Genomic DNA, 25,812 nt, shown 5'->3' on the forward strand with positions numbered 1-25,812 from the left:
TTTTAAGATAATCGATTTTGTGATCTTTTACAAGATGTACAGATTCAGGTTTTGAATGTTACATTTGGTAATGTGAGATTTTGCTTAAAATATAATTTATATATTTAAATGGTATTGTTTTATTTCATTATTTGTTTTTTACTTTATTTAATGTAAATATTATAAAGGCTAGTGACTTTCACACACGCAGGCTAAAGATGCTCACAGAGGTTCATAAACGATCATGAAACATCCGGGTCCTGCGATTCAGCTTCATAGTCGAGCGTTTCGCAACTGGTAGGCGTGGCAACGGTGTTGCGCGCTGAGGAATGGAGTATGGTGATTGGCTGTTTGAGACACTACGTCACAGGCAGGCGCCTCGTGTGTGCTCCTCGCTTGTAGAGGGTCAGTAGAGGAGATGAGTGCTCAGAGAGCGGAGGGATCGCGGAAATTATAGTAATAAAACTCGTAATTTATAATAATGGCACAATCGTGGCTGTACCCCACTGTACTGCTGTGTATCTACGGGTTCTTCTGTAACCTCAGACCCAGCGAACCTTTCCTCACAGCTTTCCTTATCGGACCCGATAAAAACCTCACCGAGACGCAGGTAACTACCTCAACTAGCACGCGCACTTCCCTACACATACCCTACAGTTTCCTTATTTATTTATTTACGTAGAAATGTACTTTATCTATACTTCACTGGAGTAATTATTGTGTGATTACAGTAGGCAATCACAGTACTGATCTTCTTAATCATTATATTATTATTATTATTATTAATATTATTATTATTATTACTAATATTAGGAATAGTAGTAATAGTATTATTATTATTGTATTTTATAATTATTCGACCTGTTTTTTGTACTGTATACAGCTTTCCGATCGAACATGCGTTGTTTTTGTTAAAGCCACTGTAAATTTCTGCTTTTTTCCCATTGAAAATGAGAATGGGAAGAAATTTGCACGCCTGTGTATGTCACAATATTTGAGATATGACCTCCAAATTCGAAGGACCTATAGAACTTTTTGCGTTCTTTCCAAAAATATGATGTATTAAACGATACGATATTCGATTTTCGTACTATTGTTGTAAGAAATGGCCCCATAGGAATTAATGGGGGCAACGCTAAGGTACTGTGTGTGTATGGAGGAGCTATTGGATAAAGCAGCTATTAGTCAAACGTTTGGGCACCCTAGCCAGCACTCCAGTACTGTATGTGTATGGAGGAGCTATTGGATAAAGCAGCATTATGTTGCTCACTGAATTTATCTGATTCAGTTTTGGAATTTGGTATCACTATCACATAAGTCTGTGCTGCTATGGAATAAAATAAGCAATTTGTGTCTGTCTAGAGAGTAATAACTGTAGCGTTAGTATGAAAATGTAAATAAAGCAGAAGAAAAAGGACTGATAAAAACCTGAAGCTGAATAAGAAAGCTGGCTTTTTATTAGAAATTAGAGTCTGACTCAGTGGTTAATCTGTGGCCTCTGAATTAAAAAGTTCCTGCTCAGGTTATTTTGCAAAGGAGATAGTGGGGGCGATGTTAAGAGTGTGCTGATGCAAGAGTTGCACAATATATCATCATTACCACTTTCAGTATCATCATCATCATCATCAACTGTGGACATGTGCAATAGTCATCTAGCAAGATGTGCAATGCCATGTGTAATAATTACTGTACTTACTGTACAAAAGACCCCATGATGAGGAAACGGCAGAGATGTAGAGTAGTGAAGTAATTCTGATTCAGTACTGTACTTAAGTACTAAAATACTGTATATGTACTCAAGCGATCAATCTTGTGAGAAGACCTCGCTGTTCCTGTTCTGCCTTTACCTCTGTAAAAACTACACTAATAACACAGTTCTGCACTTTAAATTTCAGTGCTTCATTGCTACATTTTACAATTAACTACTTGCAATACTTAAGTACAAAAATACTTGAATACTAAAGTATTACTTTCACTTAAGTGTGTTACTTAAGCTTAAAGATTAATTCAACTTCTACTCAAGTCACCTTTTGATAAAGCACAAGTAGAGGTCTAGAGGGACTACTTTTACTGAAGCAATATTTAAATTTTCAGTAGTTTTTAATCTTACCGTCTACTCATTGGTCTGGTTTCAGTATCTGTTTGGTGTGTTTTTTCAGGTCTGAGCTTGATATTTCTGCTCAATATAAAACAAAAACGGCCATGAAGGAAAGCTTGGTTGATTAGATAAGAAGTTCAGCTTTCCAAATCCTTCCAGTAAGAGCTAATCTCTTCACATGGATTAATCCCATAATAATTACTTAAATATGTATCACAAGATGTTTTGTGTGTGTGTGTGTGTGTGTGTGAGAGTAAGAGAATTTCCATTGGTTAACCTTTTAAGGTTAAAGCAGCAGTCTGTATTAATTAGTTTCTAAACTGAAAGCAGAAGCATTTCTAAGTGGAGAAGAATATGGATAAAATATTGTGTTTAATGGTACCAGTGTGCTGGAACAACCATCTGTGCTAATTCTTCTTCTGAGTTCTTCTTCTGGCCACGTCACACATCTTTACGTACTTACGTCACACGTACAGCCTCTAAAAGAGGATCCGGCTCAGTTTTACTGAACGCGAGCGGCTGGTGGAGCAGTGGGGACTTCAGAAGGGGAAACTCAGAGCTCAGTAGCTCATTTACTCATAGTAAAACGAAAGAGGGAAGATTCTAACTCTCTCTTTCTCTGACTGAACATAACCTGGAATCAGATTCATCAACTCTGAAAGGAGACTGCATCACACCCCCCTCCACCCCCAAACCCCCACCCCCCACCCCTCCTTGTTTAAAATGATTGTTCCTCATGCTCGGTGCAATTAACCATTTTCACCAGAGAAAATAATCCCGAAATTTACTTTAGATCTAATTCCAATATCTTGTCTCTCTCTCTCCTTATACAGATATCTAATGTATCTTTAAATAACTAATCTGTGTTTTTTGTGTAATTTTACAGGTTCAGAGTGAGGTCTACCCACTATGGACCTACTCGTATCTGGTTCTACTGTTTCCTGTGTTCCTGGCCACGGACTACCTCCGCTACAAGCCCGTGATCATCGTTCAAGCCACCAGCATCATAGTGACGTACGTCCTGCTGGTGAAAGCTCAGGGCGTGCTGGCCATGCAGATCCTGGAGTTCTTCTTTGGCGTGTCCACGGCCACAGAGATAGCATACTACTCCTACATCTACAGCGTGGTGGAGCCCGACAGATACCAGAGAGTGACGGGCTTCTGCCGCAGCATCACTCTGCTGGGTTCAGCAGTGGGATACTTCATCGGGCAGCTCATGGTCTCTGTGGCCAAAGTTCCCTACATGTACCTGTTTATCTTCACCCTGGTCTCCTGCTGCGTGGCCTTTCTGGCGTCGTGGTTCCTGCCGATGCCCAGTAAGAGCCTGTTTTTCCACCGTAAGGAGAGCGCGCCTCAGGATGAAGCAGCGGCAGCGCTACCTGCGGATGGTGACGGGGAGCTTATCGAGGAGTCGGAGGAATCGGAGTGCAAAGTGCAAATTACTCTAGTTGAACTTCCCATGGTGAGTAGTTTCCTATTCCTATTTACTACCACAAAATTTCCTCTGTTCAACCAGTTTTAGGGCATTTTCACACCTAGAAGTCTGAATGTCTTTATTAAATTGTTAATACATTGTATATACATTATTTAATCTGTTTAGTTTCGCTTTCACACTGCAGTTTAGTAAGCTTACTAATAAAGGCCAGTTTATACTTCTACATCAAACCTACGCTGCATACCCTACACTAGTGCTGGCTGATTTTCACGATTAATTCTCTTCATTAAAATTACAGTTTTGATGCAACTTTAAAAAATGGAGTAATCACCATTTTACATCTTTACATACAGACATAAAGATATCCGAAAACGCTACTCATTTCTGAAGTGTTTACCCACCTTATCTTGTTTACCAGTGCCTTCCACAGACTAACCCACGTATATTTTCTAAACATTCCTCCGAGGACTGAGCTCGTACCGAAAACAGTTCCAGTACTTAAAACATAATAAACAAGAGTCCCTTGAACAAGAGTCACACTGCACCTGAAGGTGTAAAAACACCCTTAGTTTCTAGATTAGCTTAACAATGAATGAATGAATGAATGAATGAATGAGTCATGAAAGAAACGCATGTTCTTATTGTTAAACTTATTGTTTTTTTTCTTTCCCTGGTTTAGAAGAAGAAGAAGACGTGCTGTGCGAAATTTAGGGAAGTCTTGAGAATTCTGTGGGTGGATTTTGTGCAGTGTTACTCCAACCGCACTCTCCTGGCCTGGTCTGTATGGTGGGCTCTGTCCACCTGCGGGCTTTTCCAGGTCATAAATTATGCGCAAGTACTGTGGGAGAAGAATCGGCCTTCTCAGGAGTTTGAGATCTACAACGGTTATGTTGAGACCATATCTACTTTGATTGGTAAGTAAAGTTCATAGAGGAGCTTCTAGCTTACATGTAGTATTTAGCAGATGCTCTTATCTGAAAAGTACTTTGCTTTCATGTAAAATATGTGAACACATTTCCAGTTTTAAGTTTATTAAGTCAGGACATGCATGCTGTGAAATGCTTGGGATGAGGCTCATATAATCACTTTATAGGAATAAAAACAGTGCAACAAAACAAAATAAAATATATTTAAAGTGACTTAGGCTTGTTAACCATAGCAGAAATACATAAATAAATATTTCTATTAGTTTTTTTATTGTTAGAAAATGGCCAAATATAAAGGTATGGGAAGAAACTGTTCATAAGTTGGGTTTTTCTGGCCAGGAATACATTGTTATGCAGTTTTTAGACGTCTCTTAGAACTGTGTGGGCGTGGTCTTAATATTGTAATACATATATGTGAATGCTGGTTTGTGTTTCAGGTGCTCTGGCTGCTTTCGCGGTGGGTTTTGTGAAAGTGTCCTGGGCTGTGTGGGGGGAGCTGGCGCTCTGTGTTTTCTCTGTGCTCATGGCTGTAGCTGTGTACCTCATGGTGAAAGTCATGAACATCTGGGTCTGCTACTCTTCCTACGTGATCTTCAGAGCAGCGTATATGCTGCTCATCACAATAGCAACGTAAGCGTTTGTAGTCCTCATATATATATACGTTTTAGGCACCTGTGGGAATTTTAAGTAAAGAAAAGCTTCTTAAGTGTTTATTATCTCAGTAAATCACTATTACAGCATTATAATAAATACAAACAGCAATTTTACAAAAAGCAGACCAGCTTTTACAACCCTGTTATACTTAATAAAAACATCTTCTAATAGCGTTATTTCTAGTTATCATCATATTAATCAGCGCCTGGTTTGAAGAATTACTGGTAATTTTTTACTGTATTTATGTTTATTTGCATCTGTTTAAATCATATGTGATGTTGTAATTTGTAATTTGATTAGGTGACTAAAACTTTTGCACAGTACTGTGTGTGTATGTATATTTGCATACATACATATACATATATAAATAAAACAGATTTAGGGTTTTATATTGTTATTACCGAGTAGCAATTGAGTATTCTACTAAAAAAAATCCTTTGAATAATCAAATAATCAAATAAAACATTTATTTAATTTAAACATATTTTAAACATATTTTTAGTGACAAAGCAGTTATTATATAAGAAGAACCAAAATTATACTGATATATTATAATAACTTTTTTTGTTTGTTTGTTTTTAATACTGTTTTCTCTAGAGAGATTGCAAAGTGTACCACTATACACACTTGCTTGATTTTTTTATTTTTATTTTTTTAAAGGAAGGTTGAGCATTTTGACTTGTGATTATTCATAATTAATTACTACCAATAATAATAATACATGCATTCTTCCGTTACAGGTACCAGATTGCTACCAATCTGAGTATGAGCCGGTACGCATTAGTGTTTGGTGTGAACACGTTTATTGCTCTGGTGCTGCAGACTCTGCTCACTGTCATCGTAGTGGACCAGGCTGGCCTGAACCTGGATATATTTACACAGGTAACATAGATGGAAAATGTTTAAGATTTTTAAGAATTTAAATGTTTTTGCAGGTTTTTAATTTGTATCATATGTTTTCTTCCTCAGTTTCTGATCTACGCGAGTTACTTCGCAGTGATTGCTGTGATCTTCCTCATAGCCGCTGTGTATAAATGGGCTACGCGCAGTCGCCCGGGGGTTGCTGAGGTGCAGACGGAGAGCGCCGAGAGCGATACCAACTCTGCTGGTGGCGGCGGTTCACTGTCCAAACACAGCAAAGACGTTTCAGTGGCGTGATTGGGTGGGTGCCTGCACCCAGTGGTGGTATAGATATATACGCACAAATTTATTTTCCAGAGTTTCCAGTGCAACAAAAAAAATCACTATTTTTACACCATTAACATTAACTTAAAGTAGCTTAAATATTATTTTGCTATATTTAAAACTTAAATATAACAAAATAATGCTTTGAAAATATATTTTAATCATTTTTTCTGGTGAAAAATAATAATGTTTTTGATGGAGGTGTAATACTGAATACTGAAGTTTAGAGCTGTGGTGTTTTGTGCTTGAAACCCACGAGGATGGGCGGAGCTACACACCATACTGCAACCAGCCAGCGGGGGCGCTATACTTGAATTGGCTTCACCTCTAAGCTTCTAAGCTTTCCATGTTTTTCTACAGTCATTGTTTTAAACTAAAGGCACTGATGGTATTTATTTTTGATTGTAAGTAATATTTCAGCAATAGCACACTAAAGGAACATTACATTAGTGTTTCATAATGATAGATACTTGAACTTGCTTACAGATCAAGCTTTAAAGGTCATATTATCATATTATGGTCAAAATCAAATCATGTAGATTTTAGCATTTGAGTTGATTTAAATGTATTACTGCTTTACATTTTGTTTACAGTTAAATTGTGAGTCATTTCCTGTTTTATAATAAGAGTTGTGTAATCAGCTCTCGTTTTTAGTGATACTCTTGCCTTTCCTTACTTTTCAGATCACTTTTCTTTAAAGGAAAAGTCCGGTGTGTAATAAATGGACTTGGGTTGTAGTGAAATGTGATGAAGAGTACCACAAGAAACGCTCACCTCCATTCTCCCCCAGCTTTCCCAAATACAGAGCTTTTAGCCGATGCTCCCAAATAACAGTCTTACAATGCGAGTGATGGGGCATAGAGTTGCCCATGCAAAGAAATGGCTATTTTTACACAGTTCAGAAACTCAAAGTAGCTCCACATTTCACTAATAGAATTCTGGGAGTTTTTAACATTTAAAACAAGGAACTAAAAACTTTAAAAGTTCACAGGTAGCTTATTAAGGTGTTGTGCCCGACAAAAAAAAAAAAAAAGAAAGCCATTTTTTGCAATGCTAATTTTATGCCCCTATCACTAGCATTGTAAGCCTGTGTCAGACATTTTTCTTTTTTTTGTGTTAGTTGTATATTATATCTTTGCAGTTAGTTTTGGCATTTACGTTCCCGATAGCGCTGCGGTTAGTGGCTAATGCTAATGCTGCTGCACCAACCACAGTGCTGGAGAAACTTCACTTGGGATAGTGTGACGTGATAAAAAAAAATAGCCATTTGTTTGCAGGGGTTGCATTGTACTCCCCATCATGTTTCACTTGAACCCAAGTTTGTATTAAAATATTAATTTCATACTGGATTTTTCTTTTTAAAAAATAGGTCATTCGGCTCAAACAGAACAAATATTATCCTTCTTACATGTTCGCCTAGTTATGACAATCCTGCTTTAGCTGTCTTGGATTGCAGACAGTGCTTTAATTTGTTATTTTTTGTTAAAAAAAACTCTAAAGGCTCTAAATAATGAGCATTTCTCTGTTGCAGTGCTGCAACATTAAGAAACCCTACCTCCCCTACTGAAGGTTCTGATCTCTTATTGCATAAGAATGTGGCCTTTCCCCCTTTTCGCATATGTTTTTTATTTTTATTTTTTTTGTGTTATTTGTATATTATATTTTTGGTATTTATTTTTCTTATTTTCAAACAGATTTAGCACAAATCCTGGTACAGCGCAAACACTCGTATATAAAATCATCAGGTACAGCTTTAGTTAAACAGCAGAAATATTTCAAAAGCCTAAAAAAGAAAACACTTTAGTACAAGGGTCACAAATAACAGTACTTAAGACTGTAGTATTACATTATTAAATGGTAAAAAATATCTCATATACATAAATTTTAACACTTATTATATTATAACCACCATTATTTTATCAAGGTCATGTCTATTTACTGTACGATAATGTAATTGATAATGTAATTATTATGACAGGCCTGTTGACATTAGAATAATAGAATTATTATTGAACATTACTAAATTTTAAAAATTCTTACAATGTTGTAAATTGAGACATTATTTTTTAAACAATTTGTAATTATTAATCATTTAACTAATTCATTCATAATTAATTAAAATCTTAATTAGTGTCAATTAATAATTAATTGGGACAATTTGTTAAGCATACTTTTAATTAATATACCCTTAATTAATGTACTACATATAAGTATTAAAAATATAGCATGTGTAGCTAAACAAACTTCTAATCAAACTAGCTAAAACTAATTCTAATTAATCAGTGTGACTTAAAAAAGTATGCATACAGTAACAAAGTCAGTAACAAAGACCTTGAACAAAAATCACAGTTTATAACTGCTTTATAGGCATTTTATAACACCTAAAAGTCTTTATAAGCCTCAATTCTTGTCTGCTTAATTCACATATCTTCCATTATTAATATCTATAGTAGTCTGTGGTAGATTTCGAGGTGTTTTAGCTTCAGCTTTCCCACAGATTTTAGCTTCAGATTTTCCATAGTTTGATATTAGCATTCATTCAGCTGGTGCTAAATGGGCCCATGCTGCTGCAGCACCCACCCCCATGCTTCACAGTTCCACCTTTTTTTTAACATTCCTTCACTGATTGAGGCCAAGGAGTACCGTTTTGTCATAAATAACGTTTTTCTTCTTATATATCTTCCGTGAAGAGTAATTCACTGTGCCGAACTTCTAGCACTAATAGCACTGAACCATTGCTGAACCTTGCTGCAGGTTCTGGGAGTCATTTTGGGTTTATAAGAATTTAGAAAGCATGGAAAATCGATTGTAAAGGTCCTAATTACAACCACTGACAAGCCTCAGAGCTGATTTGCTGATCAAGGTCTGAGACAATGTAAAAAGGACAGTGTGAGACTTTGCAATAGTTGGATGGCATTTCGAAATGTTCGCTCTGACCACATTCTTGTGAAAAGCAGTGAGTAACAGAGTGAAACTGTGCATTATGTTCACTATATACAGCTCTGGAAAAAAATAAGAGAGCACTTAAAAATTATGAGTTTCTTTAATTTTACCAAATTAAAAACCTCTGGAATATAATCAAGAGAAAGATGGATGATCACAAACCATCAAACCACCAAACTGAACTGCTTGAATTGAATTTTTGCACCAGGAGTAAAGCAGCATAAAGTTATCCAAAAGCAGTGTGTAAGACTGGTGGAGGAGGAGAACATGATGCAAAGATGCATGAAATTAAAACTGTGATTAAAAACCAACCAGGGTTATTCCACCAAATATTGATTTCTGAACTATTAAAACTTTATGAATATGAACTTGTTTTCTTTGCATTATTTGAGGTCTGAAAGCTCTGCATCTTTTTTTTGTTATTTCAGTCATTTCTCATTTTCTGTAAATAAATGCTCTAAATGACTAAAATATTTTCATTTGGAGTTTGGGAGCAATGTTGTCTGTAGTTTATAGAATAAAACAACAATGTTCATTTTACTCAAACATAAACCTATAAATAGCAAAATCAGAGAAACTGATTCAAAAACTGAAGTGTTCTCTTCATTTTATTTCCAGAGCTGTATAGTGTTTTATATATTCAATTAGATAAAAAGCCAAGGGTGCTTAAACGTTCTGCTTCAGACTGGATTTTATTTTCTAAATCATGCAGAAATACTGAAATTCTGTCTAAAAATGTGTTACTTTTAAAAACTAAATGTAGCACTTATCATGAATGTATTTTAGTGTGAATTTCAATGTATTCCAAGGCTTTAATAGTGTTCAAAAACACTAGAATGTGCTTTATGCTGATGTACTGAACCTCTATCGTTATGTGCCAAACATATAAACAAATAAATGTATTTTTTTTTTATCATTTATACTTAATTCTATTAAGTTCTAATTACAAAATTGTGTAAAAACAAAATTCTAATAAGCACATTATACTGTAAACTGTATAATTATAGCAGAGGTCTTCACATCCTGGACCTTGAACCCAGTTTACAGTTCTGGATTAAACATTTGGATGGATTATGAGGATCAGTTATATTAACTTCCAATGAGAACAGAAATCCAGCACTGAAAACTATTTGAGGGTTTTGGGTTCAGGTTTAAAGGTACGGGTGATATATTATATATATCATAGTAATATAGTAATATTATATATTTGAAATATCTCACAGTATCAGTAAACATACCAGCAGCACTTGTTACCTGATTGCCTTCATTTCTGATTAATCTCATATTTTAGTAAAGTCAATACGTTAACTTGAATGTGTAGAAAAGTGTTATTAAAAGTGATTTTAATTTCATTATCTGTTGTTAATTGTGTTGTAAATGTCTGTCTGATATTAACTGTTGTGTTGTGTGATTGTTATTCCTGATTTCTCTGGGATTAAAACTTGAATAAGCACAACACTAATAAAATACTGTTAAAAATAATCATAATATATTCATTGTTCTCTGCAGTAAAATTAAATTAAAGTTATTTACACTCAGAAATTTTAGAGGGCTTTAGAGAGACACCTACTGAACCTACAGGACAACCCACATTCAGGATTTTCAGTAATTGTTATTGTTACCAACTCCTCAGTAAGGAAAGTAGCTATTGGCTCTTGTCATCAATGACGTCATCGCATAATTTGCGTAATACATGTTTTTGGAGCTGTAAAGGATTAATATTGTGGGAGACAAAAAAAAGTGAGTAAAAAACACTTTAAATGTGTTAGAAATTTTACAAATGAACTCTAACAAATGAACAACTTCTGTTGCTTTTTAAATAGGCAGTCACTTTTTAAAATAACTTCATTTTTACGTAAATTACATAAATCAGTTATTTTTCGTATTATAAGAGCAGCAGTTAGCCGGAACTTTTATTCTACGTTTTTTTTTTTTTTTTTTTTTCAGTTTTTTTTTTTGTTTGTTGTTTTATTTTTTTATTTTAATTTTTTTCTGAAGTTTTCTTTATTTTTAAAGCTATAGAGAGTCGCCAAAAGTCTCCAATAACACCACAAAAACTCGCTAGATTTGTCGCTACAAAAAAAGTCGCCAGAGGGTCTGAAATGTCGCTATATGTAGCGACAAAGTCGCTAAGTTGGCAGCGCTACCTAATGTTTCTCATCGTGAAACATGAAACCTTTATATATAATGCTTGAATAGAAATCTTTAAGATTTAGGCGTGTAATATCAGATAGAAAATTGTCAAAAATGCCTGGCTGTTAAAGGGGGTAAGGCAACATCTTTTCCCAGGGATGTCCAGTCAAGTAAATCATAACACAAAACATGTAAAGGTAGTTATTTACAGATAGCTGCAGTGTTTAGTTTATTTTAAATGACCTTTACATATTGATACACTTATTTTTTTTCTGCTTTCTGATTCACGCAGTGGACCATCATCAGCCTCTAATAATGATAATAAATCTCAAACCTTCCTAAAAGGAACTCCATGACCCCTAATCCCATCCATCCCTAATGCCAGCATGTACTTGTGCCAGCGTGTGCTATTGTTTTATTATGAGCACGTGTGTTTATTATAAACAACACAATGTCAATAATAACATCAAGAATAATAATAATTATTATTATTATCATTATCATCATTATCATTAGTGTTGTTGTAACTGTGTGGTTTATAATAGCTAAAACAACTGTGTCAATAGTGTAATTTAAGATTATAATGTATAATTTCGTTTTTTAGAAAACACTTTTTTAAGCTTCGCAACACATTTTATATTAAACATTAGTGTCTTAAGCAGCTTAAAAAAACAGAGCAGGGAGACTGAATCTGCAGTAAAAGAGAATATTCCTCCCCATTGATTCATGACAGGTTAAGCCTGCCACTGTGCTTAACGGAGTCAACTCTTTTAAGAATCAGTTCGCTGTTCTGAATCAGTTTCTCTCTGTTGGTTTGAACCAGTGACTACACTTCACGGGTAAACATTCATGTGAGAATGGCTAGTTACGTTCTCAAATAGTGAAATAATTAGATAACGATTTATTTTATTTCTTTAGTTTGACTATTGACAACAGCTAACCAACGTTAGCTTACGTTAGCTAACCTCTTAGCTAACCTACCTGTGTATCTAGCTAGCCAGTTACATAGCTAACGAGGTTTTTACACATAATTACAGTAATCTGTATAAAGAATATATGTGACAAAGCAAAATGTATGTTATGTCGCATGGAGTTGCTGTTAAATATAACATTGGATTTTTAGCGAGCTTGCTGATTTTAGCTGTGCAACCATCCTGCGTTTCCTTCATTATGGTTGCGCATTGCGTTAGCAATGGGTTATGATTCTGACTCACGTTCAGATCCGTTTTACTGACGGTAAATCCGCATTACAGTCCGTCTCATTTCCCGCCTTCCATACGACTTCAGCATGGAGTCAGATACCAGATGTGAGTTCAGTGGCAGTTCAGCGTCGTTTTGCGGATCCGGGCCGGATCGGCGGAGCGGCACAGGAGCGGGAGAAGTTCAAACTCAGCGCGAGGACCAACTGCCATCTGCTGAATCTGCGCCTCAGGTGAGTTAACTAGCTAACTAGCTAGCGTCATTTAATTACATTTATTGCTTATTTTTAATCTTGTACATGCTGGAGTTGATTTATCCCGTGTATGTTGGATAATATCAATTGTTTTTTTGTGTATTTAATGTTAATTGTTGTCAATTTTTATGAAAAGCTTCAGTTAACAATACCAGTTCGTTATGCTAGTATTAGCTAGTATAACTAGCTAAGCTAACCAGGCTGAATAGCTGAACTAACGCAATGCGCAACCATAATGAAGGAAACGCAGGATGGTTGCACAGCTAAAATCAGCTAGCTCGCTAAAGTAAAAGCTTAGCTTCAGCTTGTACTAGGTAAAAGATGTCAAACTGATAGATCGAGAAAAAGCAAGGAGTGAAGGTTTCATAATCTACTGTTCACAGGAGACTTCATGAACAAAAGTACAGAGGCTTTACCACAAGTTGAAAATCACTATTAATGAGGTGACTAAGACTGAATATAGACTCATGGTACAAATATTAACATTTACCAATGTGATGGAAAAGATTAACATACAGCTCTGGAAGAAATTAAGAGATCAGTTTCTGAATCAGTTTCTCTGATTTTGCTATTTATAGGTTTATGTTTGAGTAAAATGAACATTGTTGTTTTATTCTATAAACTACAGACAACATTTCTCCCAAATTCCAAATAAAAATATTCTAATTTAGAGCATTTATTTACAGAAAATGAGAAATGGCTGAAATAACAAAAAAGATGCAGAGCTTTCAGACTTCAAATAATGCAAAGAAAACAACAAGTTTATATTCATAAAGTTTTAAGAGTTTAATCAATATTTGGTGGAATAACCCTGGTTGGTTTTTAATCACAGTTTTTTTTTAATGCATCTTGGCATCATGTTCTCCTCCTCCACCAGTCTTACACACTGCTTTTGGATAACTTTATGCTGCTTTACTCCTGGTGCAAAAATTCAAGTAGTTCAGTTTGGTGGTTTGATGGTTTGTGATCATCCATCTTCCTCTTGATTATATTCCAGAGGTTTTCAGTTTGGTAAAATCAAAGAAACTCTTCATTTTTAAGTGGTCACTTTTTTTTTCCAGAGCTGTATATACCAGCTCATCTGTGAAACACAGTGGAGGTAGTGTCATGGCTCGGGCTTGCAAGGGTTCTTCTTGGATTGGCTGATTAAAATCTGCATTGATGTACAATGATCTCTCGAGTCTACAGAAACAGTTAAAAAAGATGAAACCAGATCCTTCATCATGCGGCAAGAAAATGACCCAAAAACCACTCCTTGAAAAAACATCACAAAAGAAGAATGCAGAAGTTTAGTGATGTCAGTGGGTCACAGATTTGATGCAGTTATGACAGCAAATGATTTGCAACTAAATATTCGGTCTTATTCACTTGAATTTTCTTTAATTTAATCGGTTTCAATACTTAAGAAAAATGGGTGGGTTCTGTAACGTGAATCATATTTAGATGTATATATCTGAAAATAAAAGCTTAAATGTTGATTCTTTTAAAACACATCTCAATGCATGCAGCACATTGTATCCTGTCTAAAGCTGTACTTTGTGTTGCCAAAACTAGTAATGAGTTATTTTACACCTCTTTACAAGCTCTAAATTGCCTCCATCTCATCTTTTTTGTGATGTGTTGCAGATCTCAAATGCAGGAATGAATGCATATTAAACATGAAATATCTTTGATTCATACTGCAATCAAATAAATAAGTCAAAGTAAATGTAAACACTGTTTTATTATTTGCATTTTCCATACTGTCCCTTTAAAATCAGCACAGTTCAGTTATGGAAAAATACTGCTAATTGTAGTTCGATCCCACAACTACTAGAGGGCAGCAGAACTACGAAATCTGGTATAAAAACACATACACATTAAATACAGTCCACAACTCAAACTAACTAAAAAAAGTAAGATTAATGTTTTAGAAATGGTTTATTCTAAAAATTTAAATAAGAGAAAAAACCCGTATGTAGTGTAATACTTTCAAAAAACACAAAAATATCAGGAAAATACTGTCAACGTTTCCATAAAAGAGAGGTACTAGCATGATTCATGTAATACAAAAACGAGCAGAAAAAGAAGAAGAAAGTAACAAAACAAACTAACAAAACAACACACACTTACAGCAAAACATTATTATTATTATTAATATTATATTTAGTGCTGTCTTTGGTAAGAATTCGTTTGAACCAATAACCACAGCTCAACCTCTCAGTAACCGTAGCCGTGAGGATAGCCCTCGTGATATCCATCATGGTGGCCGTGGTCCTCCTCCGGGCAGCGCATCCCGAGGGAGAGCTGGATGGCCATCTCCTGCCGGCGGAGCTGCATGGAGTCGATCAGGTCGTAGATGATGGACATGGACCACATGGGCGACGGGTACCAGGACTTGACGTTGCCATCTTTCCCCACCAGCAGCATGGAGAAATACTCTGGACTGACCTGGAAGTAGTTCCTGATGTCTCGCACCAGCGTAGCAGAAAGGTCCTCCCGGTCCATGGTTGCACTTCCTTTGGCGGGAAGAAGGAAAGGTGGGTTAAGTAAGTAATATAATATAATATAACCAATAAATATAATAAGAGACCACTTAAAAATTATGAGTTTCTTTGATTTTACCAAATTGAAAACCTCTGGAATATAATCAAGAGGAAGATGGATGATCACAAGCCATCAAACCACCAAACTGAACTGCTTGAATTGATTTTTGCACCAGGAGTAAAGCAGCATAAAGTTATCCAAAAGCAGTGTGTAAGACTGGTGGAGGAGAACATGATGCCAAGATGCATGAAAAAAACCCTGTGATTAAAAACCAACCAGGGTTATTCCACCACATATTGATTATTTCTGAACTCTTAAAACTTTATGAATATGAACTTGTTTTCTTTGCATTATTTGAGGACTGAAAGCTCTGTATCTTTTTTTTTTATTTCAGTCATTTCTCATTTTCTGTAAATAAATGCTCTAAATGAGAATATTTTTATTCGCAATTTATGAGAAATGTTGTCCGTAGTTTATAGAATAAAACAACAATGTTCATTTTACTCATCAGGCCCACACTCCATCAAGAACATAGCAGACGTATGTAGTCTAGTATGAAGACGATCCGTCCAACTAAGCTTCTTTAATATATTTACATTCTACTACAATACATTCATTTACAATGGGGCATATATACAGCTGAAACAATAGAGAACAGCCTAGTGCAAAATCCCAAATTATATTATCAACATTAACATTTTAATATTTTAACATTATTATAGTCATTATGGCTTTCAGAAAAAAAGTGTTTTGGGTAGGTGGTTGGTGCACTTTAGGTACACTACATTTACTTTTATATTTAAAGTAGTTTTGAATCCAGTACTTTTACACTTATACTTGAAGAACAAAAAGGTTGAGTTACTTCTATCTACAGAGTAATGAATAAGGAGATACTTATTCAAGCACCAGCCTTACCATTGATTGGGTAGAGCTCCAAGACTCCTCCCATTTCGTCTATGGTCTTCCCCACCAGTTTCAGCACAGACATGTGACGCAGACCTGCAGCAGGAGATGAGAAACACCAGTCAGTTACTGATAGAGCTCAAACATCAGTAATAAAACACAGCATGAAGATCACTCCCCCCCCCAACGCTGAACTCAGACTACAGGAACATGTTCCGTCAGGGTTCTCCGCCTCCACAGCACATGGATAATCTCAATCAAAGATGTCCGTTGTTTTTTTTGGAAGCGGCTCTAGAAGTTACGAGGGCATCAGTCAAGCTGTCGAGCACCGGAGAGGAAGTGGTCTCTACTGGATCACTGCTGTACTCAACTCACAGATCCTACTGGACCACGAAGAACACAGGCAAGAATGAGGAATGCACCCCCACCACCAGAGCCAGCCGAGAGTCCCAATACTCTCTCCATCTTTATTTCATTACTACCATCACTTACACACACTCCCTCAGAGACGAAGAGGAAGAAGAAGAAGAAGATGAGGACAAAGAAGAAGAAGATAAAGAAGATGAAGAAAAAGACAAAGAAGACAAAGAAAGAAAAAGATGACCAAGAAGAAAACGACGATGCAGAAGATGAAAAAACAACAAAGAAGAAGCTGACTAAGAAGCTGACAAAGAATAAGATGAAGAAGAAGACGACTTAAAAGAAGAAGATAAAAGAAGAAGAAGAAAAATAAGAAGAAGATGATGAAGATAATAAAGGAGTCAAAGAAGATGAAAAAGAAGACGAAGAAAAAGATGAAAAAATTCAAGACAAAAAAGAAAGAGACAACGAAGAGGGCAAAGAACAAGAAGACAAAGAAGGAGAAGAAGAAAAAGATGACAAAGAAGACGAAAAATAAGTTGAAGAAGAGGACAAAGATGAAGACAAAAAAAGAAGACGACGGTGAACAAGATGAAAAAGAAGACGAGGAAACCGACAAAGAAGACAAATACGATAAAAAAAGAAGAAGGACATCTTTAATACTCTCTTCATCTTTATTTCATTAGTACCATGAAACATGGGCCGTGCTATTAAAGTCGAGCTCATGTTCAGATGAGTTTCTGTTTGAAATTAGAAGAAATTCAGTAAATAAAGCAGCACACACAGAGCTTTTCCTACAACAAGACTAAAACAAGACTTTATAGTTAAAACTTTATTCATGCTGAAGGATTTACTACCCCATTGATTTATGACATGTCTTATTAATGTTTTTTTGTCTTTTGTCTATACATTTTACAGCAAAGTTTATTTAAAAAAGCCACTGGTTTATTAATGACAGGGATTCAATGGGCTTTATGCCCGCTTTTGTAAAAAAAAAAAAAAAAAAAATGTGTACTTAAAGGCATTAAAAGTATGTAAAAATTAAAAAAAAGAATACTGATATACTTTCTCTGTATTTCCATAAAATGTACTTTTAAGCAAATTTAAGCACAGTTGTTATATTGTAGAGGTTTGTATCTTATTTTAAGCTTTATGTTACCTGGTTTTTAGTTGTAAGAATTCAGTACTGTGTTTTCCACAGAGAAAGATGTAAACTTTATTTAAATAATCTCACCCAGATTGCAGGCCTGACTGGTCATGGCGTAAAGCTGCTGCTGATAGGCCCACTCCTCAGGGTCAGGGGTGGAGATTACAAGTAGTCTCCGCCTCCAGCGAAACCTAGAGAAACAAATACGGTCATTATAAAAACAGGAAATAGTCTTAAATAGTCAAATAACATACATTATATATGCATTAAATCATAATGGCAACAGTCGAGAAATACTATTTGATGCTTGTCTTTCAAATACCTGTTCAGTTTAATACAAAAAAAGAACAAAGAAGAAGACAAAAAAGAAGAAAACGAAGACGAAGAAGAAAAAGACTAAGAAGAAGACAAAAACAACAAGGTACACAAAGAAGATGAAAATGAATTCTTATACAATCATTTCATATTATGAAACCAAATCAGCCATTTTTGGTTTCATAATAAAAGCCCCCAAGGCAAATAATATAAATGATGTTAATATTTGCATTTCCTTCTTAGATTAGATCGTACTCTTTAGAAATATCTAAGAAGCCTAGAATCTCCTAAAATAACCTCTGGGCAGTGTGTGAGCTTTTTCTTTAATAGATTTATAATGTTTAGGTAAATAAATGTTATAAGAGATATACAGTATTTACAGCATCTGTTACTGACTGATGTTCATTACAGGGAGCTTTTTTTGTCTACTCGATTATTATTCATTTATTTGCTTCTCAGGCTGCGATTAATAAAGAAAGAAAAGAGAATTAGATCTGAAACCTGGAGAGGAAATTCTCTAGAGATCTGGATTTGTCCTCTTTCTTGCAAGCAATTCCGAGCTTCCTCTGAATCTCCATCTCTTTGAGGCGTGATGAAAAGGTGTCGATGTAGTCGAACACCGCCTTCATGATGATGGGAACTTCATACTCTTGCTGTAAAAGAACCAAAAATTAACTTATGAATGAACCTCACATCAATGCAGGCAGGGATAATAAGTCGGTCATTTTCTCTAATGTCTCTACTGTCCTTTTTTCTATTTTATTTCTCATTTTACTGGGATTCTCTGAGCAAATTGTTAATTTAAAAAAAAATTAAAGTACTTTTCACTTTCACATTTTAGCTACAACAGCTAAATTACAGTCAACAGCATCAGAGTCCAACAACTTTTATATTAGTGTTTCTCAGTCCTGGTCCAGTCATCCCTTCTGTCTCTGACAGAGCTGATTATTAATGAGCTTATTATTTCATAAGTTGATTTATTGATCAGGTGTATCTTTGTATATATAAAAAAATAAATAAAAATAAAAACATCAAAAGTACTGTGTTTTTGAGAATCTATAAAATACTGCAAAACATGTAAAATGTGTATATATTAATACTTTCCTGCACATCTAGCCCCTTGTGAAAAAGTTGTGTATTTAAATATAATAATAATAGTGTACTTAAACTATATGTGGAATAATTAAAGTATACTTTTTTTTTTGACATTTAATTTTTTTATTTTTACCAGCTTAATCAGTATTTCAGTACACTTTGAAAAAGTACTAATTTTGTGTTGACAAATTAAAACTGTGATGATGAACTTTTGTGTTAAAATTATACTTTGAAAAAAAAATGTACTTTAGTTACTTTAGTGTACATAAAATAACTGATGCTTGCAGCAATGAGATATCGTGCTTTTGTACATTTCCTCAAAATGAATGTGACGTTAAATCTATGTTTTAATCAAACTTTTAATATGTTTTTAATGTTCATTGGGACAGTTCACACAAATATACTTAAATTATATTAAATAGTGGCTAAATTAACATATGACTAGTATACTTAGTATAAATTTAGTGTAAATGTTTTAGTAATTAAGTACATATTAATGGTTCCAAAATAATATAACTGTAAGTACAGACCTATTTCAGCATAATTTAAGTATACTTCTTTTCACAGGTCATTTGATCTGTATGGTCTTGATCTACTTGAATCTACTTTGTCTTTCCCAGAGTGTTTTTCCTCTTTTTCCATGCACGGAAAAAATGAAACAAACCTTCACTTTCATGTCGAAGTCAGTCAGCACCATGTAGAAGTCATTGTAAACCAGGCCGAGCTCCTTCCTGAAGTCAGTGATGAGTTCCTGGTTGATGAGTTCACTGTCTGGCAGGCCTCGCACGGGCTTGTCCTGCTCTATGAACCGCAAAACAAACAAAACACAACACAAGACCACTTGATTCTGGTAAACCGTCCAAAAACTGACACCAAACAGATGAGAAGTTGATAAATCCACCCTTTACCCATCTGGTAATGCTCTATTTTCATGGTTCCATTTCCAAGGGGCCCGAAAACAGTGATGATGGAGATCTTGCGCAGGGCCATGTCACACACCTGCTCCAGGTACTCATCTCTCTGCTGACTGTACATGCGATTCTGCTCATTGGGAGCAGTTATTACCTGCAAATAAAATAAAATAAAAAATACAGATTTTTATTCACAGATTTTAGAGCTTTATCTTAATGGCAGGGAGAAATGTATTACGATGTATAACGATTTAACAAACATTTACAAAAAATGTACTTGTTGAGACATATCTATTGAATCTGATTTCTTTGCAGCAGTGATAAGAAGAATGAAAAGGAGACATTTTTTTCCTTTTCCTGGAAAGCTGGCCTTTTGGAGATTTTTGGTAATTCACATTGTCTTGCCATGAGCACCCTGGTAACACTACTTCAAGATCAATTTACATTTTTCTATCCCATGATTTTAGGCATTTCAGTGTACAGTTCCTCTCTGGCAGAAATTTATTTTGAAAGACTTCTTTTTAGGCCTAAATCTTCTTACAATTATACTAATTATACTAATACAATACAATACAACCCTATGGCACCCCATGGTATTGCCCTCAGGCAACAAACCTAATTTAGGTAGGTGTTTTACACCTTTCCATACCATACCATACATACTCACTTACGTAGTTACTTACTTTTTTCTCTTTTTTAATATGATTTTATATGGCATATGTATGTCCAATACAGCGAGGCGTACAAGCGGATCATAAATAAAAACATGTATATGGTCTAGAATATCTAAAGAAGTAAATATGGCTGTTTATATTCTTACTATATTCTTACATTCTTGTTGTAAACCTACACAAACAGTTATTTTTTTATTCTTTGCTTTGTGCAGTTAAACCACTTTTGTTGGATGAATCATGATGAAGCAGTGCTTCCTTGCTCTAAAACACCTGATTGAAATGATCAGCTTGTTATAAAAAGTCAAAATCTAAATTTATGTTTGCTGTATCCATTTAAAAACACTGGTAAAATTTCTCTTCTTGTTTAAATGACCTTAACTCAGACTGTTTGTACTGTAAATTCAAGGCCACTCTTTAAAAAACCTGCTTAAAAATGATGCATATTATACACATACACACACACTCTCTACATGTGGTCCGCTCTCAGTTACTCACAAGAAGACGTCTTCTCTTCTCAAAATAACTCAGAAACGTCTCTAGTGACCTCTTGGGGTCGGGCGTTTTTTCTGTGGACTTGCCAATGGAGTCTTTCTCCTCGAAGCTGCTCGTTTTTTTCGCTGCGTTTCTGTTTTGAGGATTAGCCTCTGGCTCCTTGGAGGCTTTTGATGCTTTCTCTTTATTTTCTGGGTTGTTTTTCCTTACGGGTTTCTCAGGTTTCTCAGTTTTTTTCTTCTTCTCAGGTTTGGCAGGTGGAGTTTTAGCTACTTTAGTGGTGAGGAGACTTTCCTCGGTTGGTTTGGTGGGGTTTTCTGACTCCCGCTCTGCTGCGTGGTCACTGGTTTGTTCTCGTTCGACATTTTTTGGTTTGGGGAGTTTGTCCCTGATGGGCTTCCGTCTGCGGGCCTGAGGTGGCGAGGCGACGGGTGGAACCTTATCTGTGTGTTCTTTGTGTTTGTCTCTGTGCTGGGGGATAAATTCGGAGGTAATGGAGGGGTTGGTTACTGCGTTACTGTGATCCTTTGGTCGGTTGGTGAGTTCTGAGGTACTTAGCGGGCCTTTGAGGCGGTGAGATCTTGGGTTGGGTTCTGTAGGCTCTGCTGTGGTCGGCAGAGTGGTGGAGGTAGTGGTGGTTGTTGAGGGTAGGATAGTGGGTAGAGTAGTTGAGGCAGTAGTTGTAGTTGTAGCAGTAGTTGTGGTAGTAGTTGTGGTTGGCTGGGTTGTAGTCATTAATGTTGTAGTCACAAGTTTGGTAGTAGCAATGGTTGTGGTTGTTGGTTTTGTTGTAGGTTTGCTGGTGGTGGTGGTCGTGGTCGTGGTAGTCCTGACGGCCCCTGCCTGTCTCGGACTGTTCTCACTGTCCTGTAATCTTGGAGCTTGGGGTTTGGAACCTCCTGTCTTGGTCCCAACAGTCTGCACCACCTGTCCCTCCATACCTGCTGCCCTGCATTTCTCCACAAAACCTTTCTGCCTGGCTTTTTCCATCCTCCGCATGGGCGCCTGGTCGATTGCCTCGTACACGGCCTCCAGTCGCACCGGGTACGGGTATCTCTCCTCGACTTGCAAGGTTTTCCTCAGCAGCACCATCGCAAACTTTCCTTCTTCCAGCTTCAGGAAGCTCATGAGCTTGGGCACCAGGTCCGGGTCGAGTGGCTCCTCTGTAACAGAACCCTGGGTGTTGACGCGTCTCACTTTGCCACCCATTTCACTCTTCTCGTGGAACATGACAATCTGCTGCATGTGTCGCTCTGCCATCTCACAGTACACATTGGGCTTGAGCAAGGTCATCATCAGCCTGTAGTAGCCGTCTGATTCGTGGGGGGCTGAAATGACCAGTACTCGGTTTCGACCCGCAAAACCAGCCAGGACACTTATAGAGCTGGTGCCGTTGGGTAGACGGAATGAAGGCACCTGTTGACCTTGTCCTTGTGGACTTTGTCGCTGTGGACCTTGTCCCTGTGGACTTGATTGCTGTGGACCTTGTCCTTGTGGACTTGGTTGCTGTGGACTTTGTTGCTGAGGACTTCGTATCTGTGGACCTTGTCCTTGTGGACTTTGTCGCTGTGGACTTTGTTGCTGAGGACTTCGTATCTGTGTACCTTGTCCTTGTGGACTTTGTCCTTGTGGACTTTGATGCTGTGGAATTTGTCGTTGTGTACCTTGTCGCTTAGGACTTTGTTGCTGTGGACCTTGTCCTTGTGGACTTTGTTGCTGTGGACTTTGTCCCTTTGAACTTTGTTGTTGAGGACTTGTCGGTGTGTCCGGAGCAGGGACGTTAACAGGTCTCCGGGCTGGTCCAGGTCTTCGTCCCTTTAAGACTCGTCTTGCTGGAGATCTGGAAGAATCTGTAGCTTGATCTGCTTGAAGAAGAATAAGTCCTGCCTGGTTCTCTGAGACGGCTCCAGCTCTGCTGACGAGGCTGTTCGACATGGATTCTTCATGGTTGCGTGATTTCCTGAAGTATGGGTCCACAGAAGAAGAGGACTTGTAACCTGATGCTTGTGCTGTCCAGACCAGAAGACACAAAACATACACATGTACCTCGAGTTGCTTCATTGCAGCACAGTTATGGAGGTATAGAGTAACTACCAATCCACTGATGAATTTAAAAATTAGGACATTGGAAAGGGTTTAGTTGCGTGCCTGTTTTAAAAGTCAATTAGATCCAACTTTACAGACATTACAGACTTTCACAGGAAAAAAATTCTAAAAAACAAGCAGTCCACACTTTCTTCCCAACACTGGAATGGTATGACAAAGTCCCAAAAACATCCAGAAATGTCAATTAGAGTTAAACAAACATCACCTAGGTGTCCACTCCACTGCACAAAGCTTCTCCCACTCAGACACACCGGTGTGAGAACAGTTTCTCCCTTGTTCTCCTCGCTCTCGGATCTAACAAAGTCCCTCAAACTGTACACAGAGTCTCCAAACTCGCGTTCACTTGGTTTTCTCGTCTTCTCTCTCAGCTTTCTGCTCGTTTCACTGCATGAAAAGCAGCAGAAACTCACCAGCTCAGCCCTGTAGAGTCAGTTCAGCCCTGTGTCCGCCTGTTCTCCGTGTTCTTCAGCTGAAGCTGTAGAGAAACCTCGCTGCTCTGAGCGGGACCATCGCCTCCATCGGTTCTCAGCGCCCTGTAGGTCCACGCGTTACAGGAACGAGTGGAGATCCGAGGAGCTCCAGCTGAAACCGCAGATCTCACAGCGCACCTCATTTCACTTCACACCCGTTCTCCGGAGAACCGCCCAGACTGATCAGGATTGGCTGGAAGACACCGTGGCCCCGCCCCGCCGTGTTGGTAGGCATGCGCGAGACTAGACATATCTATAGATAGATAAATAAACAGATAAATCTATCTAAAAATATGTTTTAGTGTTAAAAAGTAATAAAAGTTGTTAAAAAATGTTAAAAGTAATAAAATTTAGATTTTTTAAAGGGAACCTGTCAAAATCTCTAATAGATCTTGCGTGGTTATGGATATGTTTAATTAAAAACATCGCAATGGATAACTATTGGCGCTATTTTAGGTCAATGGGTTTTTAAACAAGCTCTTGTTGATGTAAAAAATAAAAAGTAGTAGAGACTTTGCAATATATCTATATATATTGCAATAAAGATGTTTATAATATTTCTGTTTTATTTTAAAAGTTTGAACTTCGCATGTGAAATGTTTAATTAAATGTAACATGTTAATTTTAATGTATGTAACCAAAATTAAGTAGTGGAGAAACATGACTGTAAATTTTGTATGTATTTTAAAATGTAAAATGTTTTGAAAAAACTTCAATAAAATGTATATAAAAGAACGTTTTTGAATCAGTTTCTTTGATTTTGCTATTTATAGGTTTATGTTTGAGTAAAATGAGCATTGTTGTTTTATTCTAGAAACTACAGACAACATTTCTCCCAAATTCCAAATAAAAATATTCTCATTTAGAGCATTTATTTACAGAAAATGAGAAAGCTTTCAGACCTCAAATAATGCAAAGAAAACAACAAGTTCATATTCATAAAGTTTTAAGAGTTCAGAAATCAATATTTGGTGGAATAACCCTGGTTGGTTTTTAATCACAGTTTTTTCATGCATCTTGGCATCATGTTCTCCTCCACCAGTCTTACACGCTGCTTTTGGATAACTTTAAATCATATTTTTTAAGCGCTCTCTTATTTTTTTCCAGAGCTGTAGATTTTTACAATGTAAAAAAAAAACATAAAAAGTAAGAAAACTCATTAAATGAAAAGAGGTGTGCCCAATTGTTTTTCTGGTACTGTAAGAGAGATTGCCACCTGCTGGTAGTTGTGCAGAGAAGGATCATCTGAAACAGTGCATAAGATCCTGATTTTGATGGTTGCCTTGGTTTGAAATATACAGTTGACGAATAAATTAAACTCAGGGAAGCATTTCCCAGAATCGTTCCCTCATCAGACTGTTTATCATGTGACTAGGGGTCAGATGTTAACAACATAAAAAATACAGACTAAAAATCTGAAAAATACAAGCAAAAGTATTCATAGTATGCAATTACAGCTGCAAGTATTTGGGGCTTGTCTCCTTTGATTTTTACTCCATTCTTCTTTATAAAACGCCTGAAGATCTGTCAGGTTGGGTGGAGAGCTGTGAGTCTGTGAACAGCAGAGTTCATGTCTCTCCACAGAAGATCAATGAGATTTAGGTGTTTTAGGACTTTAACTGGATCATTCTAACACATGAATATTCATTCAAAGCATTATAGCTCCACTGTAGCTCTGGCTGTATGTTTCGGGTCATCGTCTTGTCGGAGGGTCTCAAGTCTTTTGCAGCCTCCAACAGGTTTTCTTTTTCCAGGATTGTTCTGTTTTTATTTATCTCCATCCATCTTCCCACCAGCTCTCTCCAGCTTCCCCACAGAAAGCATGATGCTACCACCACCATGTGTTACAGTGGGGATGGTGTGTTCAGGGTGATGAGCAGTGTTACTTTTTCACCACACATCATACATCATTACAGTGTCCCCTTTTTGGTTTTATTGCACTAGATCATAATCCTGTAATATGAACGGCCACCAATCTCTAATGGCATATGTTTCTGCCCACGCCCA

General features: G+C 36.6%; 3 protein-coding genes across 5 annotated transcripts in view; 2 read left to right on the forward strand and 1 right to left on the reverse strand.

The window, feature by feature from the left end:
• psmb3 (proteasome 20S subunit beta 3) overlaps nucleotides 1–25,812 on the forward strand; it is a 213,178-nt gene that overhangs the window by 4,649 nt on the left and 182,717 nt on the right. The gene's annotated exons all lie outside the window — the stretch shown is intronic.
• Nucleotides 316–7,314, forward strand: slc19a2 (solute carrier family 19 member 2). Its single transcript, XM_007258459.4, has 6 exons — nucleotides 316–589; nucleotides 2,964–3,539; nucleotides 4,192–4,426; nucleotides 4,876–5,068; nucleotides 5,833–5,974; nucleotides 6,062–7,314. Exons 1-6 carry the CDS (start codon nucleotides 461–463, stop codon nucleotides 6,248–6,250), a joined length of 1,464 nt encoding a protein of 487 aa, XP_007258521.3. The 5' UTR covers nucleotides 316–460; the 3' UTR covers nucleotides 6,251–7,314.
• ccdc80l1 (coiled-coil domain containing 80 like 1) lies at nucleotides 14,511–23,924 on the reverse strand. Of its 3 annotated transcripts, none has more exons than XM_049479890.1 (8): nucleotides 22,834–23,924; nucleotides 21,233–22,773; nucleotides 20,061–20,217; nucleotides 19,817–19,953; nucleotides 18,559–18,710; nucleotides 17,830–17,933; nucleotides 16,248–16,331; nucleotides 14,511–15,304 (listed from the first exon to the last, which is right to left on the reverse strand). In XM_049479890.1, the coding sequence occupies exons 1-8, from the start codon at nucleotides 23,288–23,290 to the stop codon at nucleotides 15,006–15,008; spliced, it is 2,931 nt and encodes a 976-aa protein (XP_049335847.1). In that variant the 5' UTR covers nucleotides 23,291–23,924; the 3' UTR covers nucleotides 14,511–15,005. The 3 variants fall into 3 exon arrangements, with proteins under 3 accessions (XP_049335847.1, XP_049335846.1, XP_022530783.2); XM_049479889.1 differs by having other exon boundaries at nucleotides 21,233–22,683; nucleotides 22,714–23,924; XM_022675062.2 differs by having other exon boundaries at nucleotides 21,233–23,924.

Source organism: Astyanax mexicanus, chromosome 5 (genome assembly GCF_023375975.1).
Source record: "Astyanax mexicanus isolate ESR-SI-001 chromosome 5, AstMex3_surface, whole genome shotgun sequence".
In the NCBI taxonomy this organism is placed as follows: domain Eukaryota; kingdom Metazoa; phylum Chordata; class Actinopteri; order Characiformes; family Acestrorhamphidae; genus Astyanax; species Astyanax mexicanus.

What these genes read in the sequence shown, in the direction of transcription:
- slc19a2 (XM_007258459.4), top strand. Translation starts at nt 461, where the DNA reads ATGGCACAATCGTGGCTGTACCCCACTGTACTGCTGTGTATCTACGGG. An exon ending in AAAACCTCACCGAGACGCAG is followed by an intron (nt 590 to 2,963) that starts GTAACTACCTCA and finishes GTAATTTTACAG; the next exon opens with GTTCAGAGTGAGGTCTACCC. An exon ending in GACCATATCTACTTTGATTG is followed by an intron (nt 4,427 to 4,875) that starts GTAAGTAAAGTT and finishes TTTGTGTTTCAG; the next exon opens with GTGCTCTGGCTGCTTTCGCG.
- ccdc80l1 (XM_022675062.2), bottom strand. Translation starts at nt 23,290, where the DNA reads ATGAAGCAACTCGAGGTACATGTGTATGTTTTGTGTCTTCTGGTCTGG. An exon ending in ACTTCGACATGAAAGTGAAG is followed by an intron (nt 18,711 to 19,816) that starts GTTTGTTTCATT and finishes GTTCTTTTACAG; the next exon opens with CAAGAGTATGAAGTTCCCAT. An exon ending in CTAGAGAATTTCCTCTCCAG is followed by an intron (nt 17,934 to 18,558) that starts GTTTCAGATCTA and finishes TTGTTTCTCTAG; the next exon opens with GTTTCGCTGGAGGCGGAGAC.